Source organism: Atractosteus spatula, chromosome 22 (assembly GCF_055471065.1).
Source record: "Atractosteus spatula isolate fAtrSpa1 chromosome 22, fAtrSpa1.hap1, whole genome shotgun sequence".
In the NCBI taxonomy this organism is placed as follows: domain Eukaryota; kingdom Metazoa; phylum Chordata; class Actinopteri; order Semionotiformes; family Lepisosteidae; genus Atractosteus; species Atractosteus spatula.
The window spans coordinates 467,215-481,894 of record NC_142727.1 but is presented as its reverse complement, the minus strand read 5'-3'; the positions used below and the strand labels follow the sequence as shown (position 1 = coordinate 481,894).

Genomic DNA, 14,680 nt, shown 5'->3' with positions numbered 1-14,680 from the left:
CAGGGCAGTACAGTATAGTACAGTATAGGGCAGGGCACTACAGTACAGGGCAGTACAGTTCAGGGCAGGGCAGTACAGTTCAGGGCAGGGCAGTACATTATAGTACAGTATAGTGCAGGGCAGGGCAGTACATTACAGTATAGTGCAGGGCAGGGCAGTACAGTACAGGGCAGGGCAGGGCAGTACAGTTCAGGGCAGGGTAGGGCAGGACAGCACATTATAGTACAGGGCAGTACAGTACAGGGCAGAACAGTATAGTGCAGGGAAGGGCAGTACAGTATAGTGCAGGGCAGGGCAGTACAGTTCAGGGCAGGGCAGTACAGTACAGGGCAGAACAGTACAGTACAGGGCAGAACAGTTTAGTGCAGGGCAGGGCAGTACAGTACAGGGCAGAACAGTATAGTGCAGGGAAGGGCAGTACAGTACAGGGCAGTACAGTACAGGGCAGAACAGTATAGTGCAGGGAAGGGCAGTACAGTACAGGGCAGTACAGTATAGTGCAGGGCAGGGCAGGGCAGTACAGTTCAGGGCAGGGCAGTACAGAACAGTATAGTGCAGGGAAGGGCAGTACAGTACAGGGCAGTACAGTATAGTGCAGGGCAGGGCAGGGCAGTACAGTTCAGGGCAGGGCAGTACAGAACAGTATAGTGCAGGGAAGGGCAGTACAGTACAGGGCAGTACAGTATAGTGCAGGGCAGGGCAGGGCAGTACAGTACAGGACAGAACAGTACAGGGAAGGGCAGTACAGTACAGGGCAGAACAGTATAGTGCAGGGGAGGGCAGTACAGTACAGGGCAGAACAGTATAGTGCAGGGGAGGGCAGTACAGTTCAGGGCAGAACAGTATAGTGCAGGGGAGGGCAGTACAGTTCAGGGCAGGGCAGGGCAGTACAGTACAGGGCAGAACAGTATAGTGCAGGGGAGGGCAGTACAGTACAGGGCAGAACAGTATAGTGCAGGGGAGGGCAGTACAGTACAGGGCAGTACAGTATAGTGCAGGGCAGGGCAGGGCAGTACAGTTCAGGGCAGGGCAGGGCAGTACAGTACAGGGCAGAACAGTATAGTGCAGGGCAGGGCAGTACAGTACAGGACAGAACAGTATAGTGCAGGGAAGGGCAGTACAGTACAGTATAGTGCAGGGGAGGGCAGTACAGTACAGGGCAGAACAGTATAGTGCAGGGGAGGGCAGTACAGTACAGTGCAGTGCAGGGGAGGGCAGTACAGTTCAGGGCAGAACAGTCAGTGAAGTCTGTGAGGCAGCTCAGCTCCCTGGTGCCTGACACAGGCGTGAGCGAGGGAGGTGCCAGTGAGAGCGGCCAGACGCTGCAGCTTCCCATTCCTGCCTGCTTCAGAGGACGCTCCACCGTGTCTCCCAGTGGGGGGTACTGGTGCAGAATGACCGCTGTGGCTGTATGAAGTTGGTCCCCCCAGTACGGGAAGAGCTCTGGGTTTTCTTGAAAGGTGCCGTTTCTCAGTCCTTTCAGTTTCAGCACCTGTGGGCTCTTGCATGAACAACACTGGTTCTCACTGGCAACAAAGAGGAAAAGCCAAGTCCTGTCAGCCTTTGCAGGGACAGAGGACTGCAGAGACAGGGAGAGGTCAGGACAGGGACACACAGGGAGAGGTCAGGACAGGGAGAGGTCAGGACAGGGACAGACACGACTGCAGAGACAGGGAGAGGTCAGGACAGGGACACACAGGACTGCAGAGACAGGGAGAGGTCAGGACAGGGACACACAGGGAGAGGTCAGGACAGGGACAGACAGGACTGCAGACAGGGAGAGGTCAGGACAGGGACACACAGGACTGCAGAGACAGGGACAGAAGACAGTACATCAGAGTGAACACGGACCTGCGTTCAGAAGTGCACGGTGGCGTAGAGGCTGGCAGCGCTCTGGTCAGAGGGAGGAGCTGTGAAGGCAGAGGGACAGTGAGGACAGGGAGGAGCAGGGCAGACATACACAGGACACTCTCTGCTCCTCCCATCCACTGGTCCAGCCTGGGGGCGAGGGGTCGCAGAGAGAAGGGACCCAGACGCTGTGCCTCACCTTTCTTCTTCTTCGACTTCACCTGGCTGTACAGGCTGCTGGGGGCGGGGGGCTCCCAGGGTCCGGCTGGGGACACAGGACAGGAGTTGACGCCTCCTCGCTCGTTCAGGAATTACGAATGGGAGCAGAAGACGAACAGAGCCAGGCCCCTGGCTGTAAGGGGGACACAGTGACGCTGACCCCACAGCCCCCTCGCTCAGCTCCTCTCCTCCCGGCTCTGCCTGTGTCTCCAGGTGGAAGAGGAGCAGCTGCTCTGTTCTCTCTGTCCACTGTCTCTCGTCTCTTTCTCAGTGTCTCCTGTCTCTCTCTCTCGGTGTCTCCTGTCTCTCAATGTCTCATGTCTCTCTCTCAGTGTCTTCTGTCTCTCAATGTCTCCTGTCTCTCTCTCAGTGTCTCAAGTCAATTCAGTTCAACTCAATTCCAGGTGCTTTATTAGCAGGACCGATGGGTACAATCAGTGTTGCCAAAGCAAATAAAATAATGAGATTCACACGAAAGAAAACAAAATAAAAGTAAAATAAAATCTACAGACATGTTACAGACATTTACAACAGAGACATATTATAAAATATTTACCTATACTGTAGACAGATGGAGCATTACTGGGAGACAGACTGACTGTTCCTCAGGCTGGGACAGGAGATCACACACTGGGCTGCCAGTTCAGCTGAGTTCCCTCCTCCCTCTCCCAGTAGGATTGGGACCCGTTGTGATTCTGGCAGGTGTGGGAACTCTGGGACTAGATTTCTGAGTTTAGGGAAGAATGTTTCTGTAATCCCAGAGTATCTGTCACAGTGCAGTAGGAAGTGCACCTCTGTCTCTCTCAATGTCTCCTGTCTCTCTCTCTGTGTCTCCTGTCTCTCTCTCGGTGTCTCAAGTCTCTCTCGGTGTCTCCTGTCTCTCTCTCGGTGTCTCCTGTCTCTCTCTCAGTGTCTCCTGTCTCTCTTGGTGTCTCCTGTCTCTCTCTCGGTGTCTCCTGTCTCTCTCTCGGTGTCTCCTGTCTCTCTTGGTGTCTCCTGTCTCTCTTGGTGTCTCCTGTCTCTCTCAATGTCTCCTGTTTCTCTCTCTGTGTCTCAAGTCTCTCTCGGTGTCTCCTGTCTCTCTCAATGTATCCTGTCTCTCTCTCGGTGTCTCCTGTCTCTCTCGGTGTCTCCTGTCTCTCTCTCGGTGTCTCATACCTGCAGGTGTCCTGAGATTGAGAGCGGAGTAGCAGACCTCCCTGGAGCTCTCTCTCTGGACTGCATCTGAGAAAGGACACACAGCTGTCAGACGCCTGGAACCCCTGTCACTGACACACTGACACACTGACACTGACACTGTCACTGACACACTGACACACTGACACTGACACACTGACACTGTCACACTGACACACTGACACTGTCACACTGACAGACTGACACTGTCACACTGACACACTGACACTGTCACACTGACACTGACACTGTCACACTGACAGACTGACACTGACACACTGACACTGTCACACTGACACACTGACACTGTCACACTGACACTGTCACACTGACACTGACAGACTGACACACTGTCACTGACACACTGTCACACTGACACTGACACACTGACACTGACACACTCACTGACACACTGACACTGTCACACTGACACTGACAGACTGACACACTGACACACTGACACTGTCACACTGACACACTGACACTGTCACACTGACACTGACAGACTGACACACTGTCACTGACACTGTCACACTGACACACTGACACTGTCACACTGACACACTGACACTGTCACACTGACACACTGACACAGTCACTGACACACTGACACTGTCACACTGTCACACTGACACTGACACACTGACACTGTCACACTGACACACTGTCACTGACACACTGACACTGTCACACTGACACTGACACTGACAGACTGACACTGTCACACTGTCACTGACACACTGACACTGACAGACTGACACACTGTCACTGACACTGACACTGTGACACTGTCACACTGACACACTGACAGACTGACACTGACACTGTCACACTGACACTGTCACACTGACACACTGACACTGTCACACTGACACTGTCACACTGACACACTGTCACTGACACACTCACACTGACACACTGACACTGTCACACTGACAGACTGACACTGACACACTGACACTGTCACACTGACACTGTCACACTGACACACTGACACTGACACACTGACACTGTCACACTGTCACTGACACACTGACACTGACAGACTGTCACTGACACACTGTCACACTGACACTGTCACACTGACAGACTGACACTGACACACTGACACTGTCACACTGACACTGACAGACTGACACTGTCACTGACACACTGACACTGACACACTGACACTGTCACACTGACACACTGTCACTGACACACTGACACTGTCACACTGTCACTGACACACTGACACTGACAGACTGTCACTGACACACTGTCACACTGACACTGTCACACTGACAGACTGACACTGACACACTGACACTGTCACACTGACACACTGTCACTGACTGACACTGTCACTGACACACTGACACTGTCACACTGACACACTGTCACTGACACTGACAGACTGTCACTGACAGACTGACACTGACACACTGACACTGTCACACTGACACACTGTCACTGACAGACTGACACTGTCACTGACACACTCACACTGACACACTGACACTGTCACACTGACAGACTGACACTGTCACACTGACACTGACAGACTGACACACTGTCACTGACACACACTGACAGACTGACACTGTCACACTGACACACTGACACTGACACACTGACACTGTCACACTGACACTGTCACTGACACACTGACACTGACACACTGACACACTGTCACTGACAGACTGACACTGTCACTGACACACTGACACTGTCACACTGTCACTGACACACTGACACTGACAGACTGTCACTGACACACTGTCACACTGACACTGTCACACTGACAGACTGTCACTGACACACTGACAGACTGACACTGACACACTGACACTGTCACACTGACACACTGTCACTGACTGACACTGTCACTGACAGACTGTCACTGACACACTGACAGACTGACACTGACACACTGACACTGTCACACTGACACACTGTCACTGACTGACACTGTCACTGACACACTGACACTGTCACACTGACACACTGACACTGACAGACTGTCACTGACAGACTGACACTGACACACTGACACTGACACACTGTCACTGACAGACTGACACTGACAGACTGACACTGACACACTGTCACTGACAGACTGACACTGTCACTGACACACTGACACTGTCACACTGACACACTGTCACTGACACACTGTCACTGTCACACTGACACTGTCACACTGACACTGTCACACTGTCACTGACACTGACAGACTGACACTGTCACACTGACACTGTCACACTGACAGACTGACACTGTCACACTGACACTGTCACACTGACACACTGACACTGTCACACTGACACTGACAGACTGACACACTGTCACTGACACACTCACACTGACACACTGACACTGTCACACTGACAGACTGACACTGACACACTGACACTGTCACACTGACACTGACAGACTGACACTGTCACACTGACACTGACAGACTGACACTGTCACTGACACACTGACACTGACACACTGACAGACTGACACTGTCACACTGACACTGTCACACTGACACTGACAGACTGACACTGTCACTGACACACTGACACTGACACACTGACACTGTCACACTGACACACTGTCACTGACACACTGACACTGTCACTGACACACTGACACTGTCACACTGTCACTGACACACTGACACTGACAGACTGTCACTGACACACTGTCACACTGACACTGTCACACTGACAGACTGACACTGACACACTGACACTGTCACACTGACACACTGTCACTGACTGACACTGTCACTGACACTGTCACACTGACACACTGTCACTGACACTGACAGACTGTCACTGACACACTGACACTGACACACTGTCACTGACAGACTGACACTGACAGACTGACACTGACACACTGTCACTGACAGACTGACACTGTCACACTGACACACTGTCACTGACACACTGACACACTGTCACTGACAGACTGTCACTGACACACTGACAGACTGACAGACTGACACTGACACACTGACACTGTCACTGACACACTGACACTGACAGACTGACACTGTCACACTCACTGACACACTGACACTGACAGATTGACACTGACACACTGTCACTGACACACTGACACTGACAGACTGACACTGTCACTGACACACTGACACTGTCACACTGACACTGACACACTGTCACACTGTCACTGACACTGACACACTGACACTGTCACACTGACACTGTCACTGACACACTGACACTGACAGACTGACACTGACACACTGACACTGTCACACTGACACACTGTCACTGACAGACTGACACTGTCACACTGACACTGACACTAACACACTGACACTGTCACACTGACACTGACAGACTGACACACTGACACTGACACACTGACACTGACACACTGACACTGTCACACTGACAGACTGACACTGTCACACTGACACTGACACACTGACACTGTCACACTGACACTGACAGACTGACACACTGTCACTGACACACTGTCACTGACACACTCACACTGACACTGTCACACTGACAGACTGACACTGTCACACTGACACACTGACACACTGACACTGTCACACTGACACTGACACACTGACACACTGTCACTGACAGACTGACACTGTCACTGACACACTGACACTGTCACACTGTCACTGACACACTGACACTGACAGACTGTCACTGACACACTGTCACACTGACACTGTCACACTGACACTGACACACTGACACTGTCACACTGACACACTGTCACTGACTGACACTGTCACTGACACACTGACACTGTCACACTGACACACTGACACTGACAGACTGTCACTGACAGACTGACACTGACACACTGACACTGACACACTGTCACTGAGACTGACACTGACAGACTGACACTGACACACTGTCACTGACAGACTGACACTGTCACTGACACACTGACACTGTCACACTGACACACTGTCACTGACACACTGTCACTGACAGACTGTCACTGTCACACTGACACTGTCACACTGACACTGACACACTGACACACTGTCACTGACACACTGTCACTGACACACTGACACTGTCACACTGACACTGTCACACTGACAGACTGACACTGTCACTGACACACTGTCACTGACACACTGACACTGTCACACTGACACTGACACACTGACACACTGTCACTGACACACTGACACTGACAGACTGACACACTGACACTGACACACTGACACTGTCACACTGACACACTGACACTGACACACTGACACACTGTCACTGACAGACTGACACTGTCACTGACACACTGACACTGTCACACTGTCACTGACACACTGACACTGACAGACTGTCACTGACACACTGTCACACTGACACTGTCACACTGACAGACTGTCACTGACACACTGACACTGACACACTGACACTGTCACACTGACACACTGTCACTGACTGACACTGTCACTGACACACTGACACTGTCACACTGACACACTGACACTGACAGACTGTCACTGACAGACTGACACTGACACACTGACACTGACACACTGTCACTGACAGACTGACACTGACAGACTGACACTGACACACTGTCACTGACAGACTGACACTGTCACTGACACACTGACACTCACACTGACACACTGTCACTGACACACTGTCACTGACAGACTGACACTGTCACACTGACACTGTCACACTGACACACTGTCACTGACACACTGACACTGTCACACTGACAGACTGACACTGACACACTGTCACTGACAGACTGACACTGTCACTGACACACTGACACTGACAGACTGACACACTGACACTGACACACTGACACTGTCACACTGACACTGACACACTGTCACTGACACTGTCACACTGACACTGACACACTGACACTGACACACTGACACTGTCACACTGACAGACTGACACTGACACTGACACTGTCACACTGACACACTGTCACTGACAGACTGTCACTGACACACTGACACTGTCACACTGACACTGTCACACTGACAGACTGACACTGACACACTGACACTGTCACACTGTCACTGACACTGACAGACTGACACTGTCACACTGTCACTGACACACTGACACTGACAGATTGACACTGACACACTGTCACTGACACACTGACACTGACAGACTGACACTGACACTGACACACTGACACTGTCACACTGACACTGTCACTGACACACTGACACTGACAGACTGACACTGACACACTGACACTGTCACACTGACACACTGTCACTGACAGACTGACACTGTCACTGACACACTGTCACTGACACACTGACACTGTCACACTGTCACTGACACACTGACACTGACACACTGACATTGTCACACTGACACACTGTCACTGACACACTGTCACTGACACACTGACACTGTCACACTGTCACTGACACTGACAGACTGACACTGTCACACTGTCACTGACACACTGACACTGACAGACTGACACTGTCACACTGTCACTGACACACTGACACTGACAGACTGACACTGACACACTGTCACTGACACACTGTCACACTGACACTGTCACACTGACAGACTGTCACTGACACACTGACACTGTCACACTGACACACTGTCACTGACTGACACTGTCACTGACACACTGACACTGTCACACTGACACACTGTCACTGACACACTGACACTGACAGACTGTCACTGACAGACTGACACTGACACACTGACACTGTCACACTGACACACTGTCACTGACAGACTGACACTGACAGACTGACACTGTCACTGACACACTGACAGACTGACACTGACACACTGACACACTGTCACTGACAGACTGACACTGTCACTGACACACTGTCACTGACACACTGACACTGTCACACTGACACACTGTCACTGACACACTGACACTGACACACTGTCACTGACAGACTGTCACTGACACACTGACAGACTGACACTGACACACTGACACTGTCACACTGTCACTGACAGACTGTCACTGACACACTGACAGACTGACACTGACACACTGACACTGACACACTGACACTGTCACACTGTCACTGACACACTGACACTGTCACACTGTCACTGACACTGTCACACTGTCACTGACACTGACACACTGACACTGTCACTGACACTGACAGACTGACACTGACACACTGACACTGTCACACTGACACACTGTCACTGACAGACTGACACTGTCACTGACACACTGTCACTGACACACTGACACTGTCACACTGTCACTGACACACTGACACTGACACACTGACATTGTCACACTGACACACTGTCACTGACACACTGACACTGACACACTGTCACTGACAGACTGTCACTGACACACTGACAGACTGACACTGACACACTGACACTGTCACACTGACACACTGTCACTGACACACTGACAGACTGACACTGACACACTGACACTGTCACACTGACACTGACAGACTGACACTGTCACACTGTCACTGACACACTGACACTGACAGACTGACACTGACACACTGTCACTGACACACTGACAGACTGACACTGTCACACTGTCACTGACACTGTCACACTGACACACTGTCACTGACACTGACACTGTCACACTGACACTGACACACTGTCACACTGACACACTGACACTGACAGACTGACACTGACACTGACAGACTGACAGACTGACACTGACACACTGACACTGTCACACTGACACACTGTCACTGACAGACTGAGACTGACACACTGACATTGTCACACTGACACACTGTCACTGACACACTGACACTGACACACTGTCACTGACAGACTGTCACTGACACACTGACAGACTGACACTGACACACTGACACTGTCACACTGACACACTGTCACTGACACACTGACAGACTGACACTGACACACTGACACTGTCACACTGTCACTGACACTGACAGACTGACACTGTCACACTGTCACTGACACACTGACACTGTCACTGACACTGTCACACTGACACACTGTCACTGACACTGACACACTGACACACTGTCACACTGACACTGACAGACTGACACTGACACTGACACACTGACACTGACACACTGTCACTGACACTGTCACACTGACACACTGACACTGACAGACTGACACTGTCACTGACACTGTCACACTGACACACTGACACTGACACACTGACACTGACACTGTCACACTGTCACACTGACACACTGACACACTGACACTGACAGACTGACACTGTCACACTGACACTGACACACTGACACTGACACAGTGACACTGACACTGTCACACTGTCACTGACACACTGACACTGTCACACTGACACTGTCACACTGACACACTGACACTGACACACTGACACTGACAGACTGACACTGTCACACTGACACACTGTCACACTGACACACTGACACTGACACAGTGACACTGACACTGTCACACTGTCACTGACACACTGTCACACTGACACTGACACACTGACACTGTCACTGACACTGACACACTGACACTGACACTGTCACACTGTCACTGACACTGACACACTGTCACACTGACACACTGACACACTGACACAGTGACACTGACACTGTCACACTGTCACTGACACTGTCACACTGACACACTGACACACTGACAGACTGACACTGACACACTGTCACTGACAGACTGACACTGTCACTGACACACTGACACTGTCACACTGACACACTGTCACTGACACACTGTCACTGACAGACTGTCACTGTCACACTGACACTGTCACACTGACAGACTGACACTGTCACACTGTCACTGACACACTGACACTGACAGATTGACACTGACACACTGTCACTGACACACTGACACTGACAGACTGACACTGTCACACTGTCACTGACAGTGACACACTGACACTGTCACTGACACACTGACACTGACAGACTGACACTGACACACTGACACTGTCACACTGACACACTGTCACTGACAGACTGACACTGTCACTGACACACTGTCACTGACACACTGACACTGTCACACTGTCACTGACACACTGACACTGACACACTGACATTGTCACACTGACACACTGTCACTGACACTGACAGACTGACACTGTCACACTGTCACTGACACACTGACACTGACAGACTGACACTGACACACTGACACTGACAGACTGACACTGTCACACTGTCACTGACACACTGACACTGACAGACTGACACTGACACACTGACACTGACACACTGTCACTGACACACTGACACTGACAGACTGACACACTGTCACTGACAGACTGACACTGACAGACTGACACTGACACACTGTCACTGACAGACTGACACTGTCACTGACACACTGACACTGTCACACTGACACACTGTCACTGACACACTGTCACTGACAGACTGACACTGTCACACTGACAGACTGACACTGTCACACTGACACTGACAGACTGACACACTGTCACTGACACACTGTCACTGACACACTCACACTGACACTGTCACACTGACAGACTGACACTGTCACACTGACACACTGTCACTGACACACTGACACTGTCACACTGACACTGACAGACTGACACTGTCACACTGTCACTGACACACTGACACTGACAGACTGACACACTGTCACTGACACTGACACTGTGACACTGTCACACTGACACACTGACAGACTGACACTGACACTGTCACACTGACACTGTCACACTGACACACTGACACTGTCACACTGACACTGTCACACTGACACACTGTCACTGACACACTCACACTGACACACTGACACTGTCACACTGACACACTGTCACTGACTGACACTGTCACTGACACTGTCACACTGACACACTGTCACTGACACTGACAGACTGTCACTGACACACTGACACTGACACACTGTCACTGACAGACTGACACTGACAGACTGACACTGACACACTGTCACTGACAGACTGACACTGTCACACTGACACACTGTCACTGACACACTGACACACTGTCACTGACAGACTGTCACTGACACACTGACAGACTGACAGACTGACACTGACACACTGACACTGTCACTGACACACTGACACTGACAGACTGACACTGTCACACTCACTGACACACTGACACTGACAGATTGACACTGACACACTGTCACTGACACACTGACACTGACAGACTGACACTGTCACTGACACACTGACACTGTCACACTGACACTGACACACTGTCACACTGTCACTGACACTGACACACTGACACTGTCACACTGACACTGTCACTGACACACTGACACTGACAGACTGACACTGACACACTGACACTGTCACACTGACACACTGTCACTGACAGACTGACACTGTCACACTGACACTGACACTAACACACTGACACTGTCACACTGACACTGACAGACTGACACACTGACACTGACACACTGACACTGACACACTGACACTGTCACACTGACAGACTGACACTGTCACACTGACACTGACACACTGACACTGTCACACTGACACTGACAGACTGACACACTGTCACTGACACACTGTCACTGACACACTCACACTGACACTGTCACACTGACAGACTGACACTGTCACACTGACACACTGACACACTGACACTGTCACACTGACACTGACACACTGACACACTGTCACTGACAGACTGACACTGTCACTGACACACTGACACTGTCACACTGTCACTGACACACTGACACTGACAGACTGTCACTGACACACTGTCACACTGACACTGTCACACTGACACTGACACACTGACACTGTCACACTGACACACTGTCACTGACTGACACTGTCACTGACACACTGACACTGTCACACTGACACACTGACACTGACAGACTGTCACTGACAGACTGACACTGACACACTGACACTGACACACTGTCACTGAGACTGACACTGACAGACTGACACTGACACACTGTCACTGACAGACTGACACTGTCACTGACACACTGACACTGTCACACTGACACACTGTCACTGACACACTGTCACTGACAGACTGTCACTGTCACACTGACACTGTCACACTGACACTGACACACTGACACACTGTCACTGACACACTGTCACTGACACACTGACACTGTCACACTGACACTGTCACACTGACAGACTGACACTGTCACTGACACACTGTCACTGACACACTGACACTGTCACACTGACACTGACACACTGTCACTGACACACTGACACTGACAGACTGACACACTGACACTGACACACTGACACTGTCACACTGACACACTGACACTGACACACTGACACACTGTCACTGACAGACTGACACTGTCACTGACACACTGACACTGTCACACTGTCACTGACACACTGACACTGACAGACTGTCACTGACACACTGTCACACTGACACTGTCACACTGACAGACTGTCACTGACACACTGACACTGACACACTGACACTGTCACACTGACACACTGTCACTGACTGACACTGTCACTGACACACTGACACTGTCACACTGACACACTGACACTGACAGACTGTCACTGACAGACTGACACTGACACACTGACACTGACACACTGTCACTGACAGACTGACACTGACAGACTGACACTGACACACTGTCACTGACAGACTGACACTGTCACTGACACACTGACACTCACACTGACACACTGTCACTGACACACTGTCACTGACAGACTGACACTGTCACACTGACACTGTCACACTGACACACTGTCACTGACACACTGACACTGTCACACTGACAGACTGACACTGACACACTGTCACTGACAGACTGACACTGTCACTGACACACTGACACTGACAGACTGACACACTGACACTGACACACTGACACTGTCACACTGACACTGACACACTGTCACTGACACTGTCACACTGACACTGACACACTGACACTGACACACTGACACTGTCACACTGACAGACTGACACTGACACTGACACTGTCACACTGACACACTGTCACTGACAGACTGTCACTGACACACTGACACTGTCACACTGACACTGTCACACTGACAGACTGACACTGACACACTGACACTGTCACACTGTCACTGACACTGACAGACTGACACTGTCACACTGTCACTGACACACTGACACTGACAGATTGACACTGACACACTGTCACTGACACACTGACACTGACAGACTGACACTGACACTGACACACTGACACTGTCACACTGACACTGTCACTGACACACTGACACTGACAGACTGACACTGACACACTGACACTGTCACACTGACACACTGTCACTGACAGACTGACACTGTCACTGACACACTGTCACTGACACACTGACACTGTCACACTGTCACTGACACACTGACACTGACACACTGACATTGTCACACTGACACACTGTCACTGACACACTGTCACTGACACACTGACACTGTCACACTGTCACTGACACTGAC

The 14,680-nt window shown here is 51.0% G+C and overlaps 1 protein-coding gene across 1 annotated transcript in view; it reads right to left on the bottom strand.

Moving 5' to 3' along the window:
- Positions 1–1,814: 1,814 nt before the first annotated feature.
- LOC148816368 (basement membrane-specific heparan sulfate proteoglycan core protein-like) overlaps positions 1,815–14,680 on the bottom strand; it is a 54,611-nt gene continuing 41,745 nt past the window's right edge. The window contains exons 12-14 of the mRNA XM_088940108.1: positions 3,226–3,291; positions 2,048–2,113; positions 1,815–1,910 (exon numbers count right to left, since the gene is read on the bottom strand). Of these exons, the coding sequence (XP_088796234.1) occupies positions 1,858–1,910; positions 2,048–2,113; positions 3,226–3,291 (185 nt within the window). The 3' untranslated portion in view covers positions 1,815–1,857. The remainder of the gene's footprint in view (positions 1,911–2,047; positions 2,114–3,225; positions 3,292–14,680) is intronic.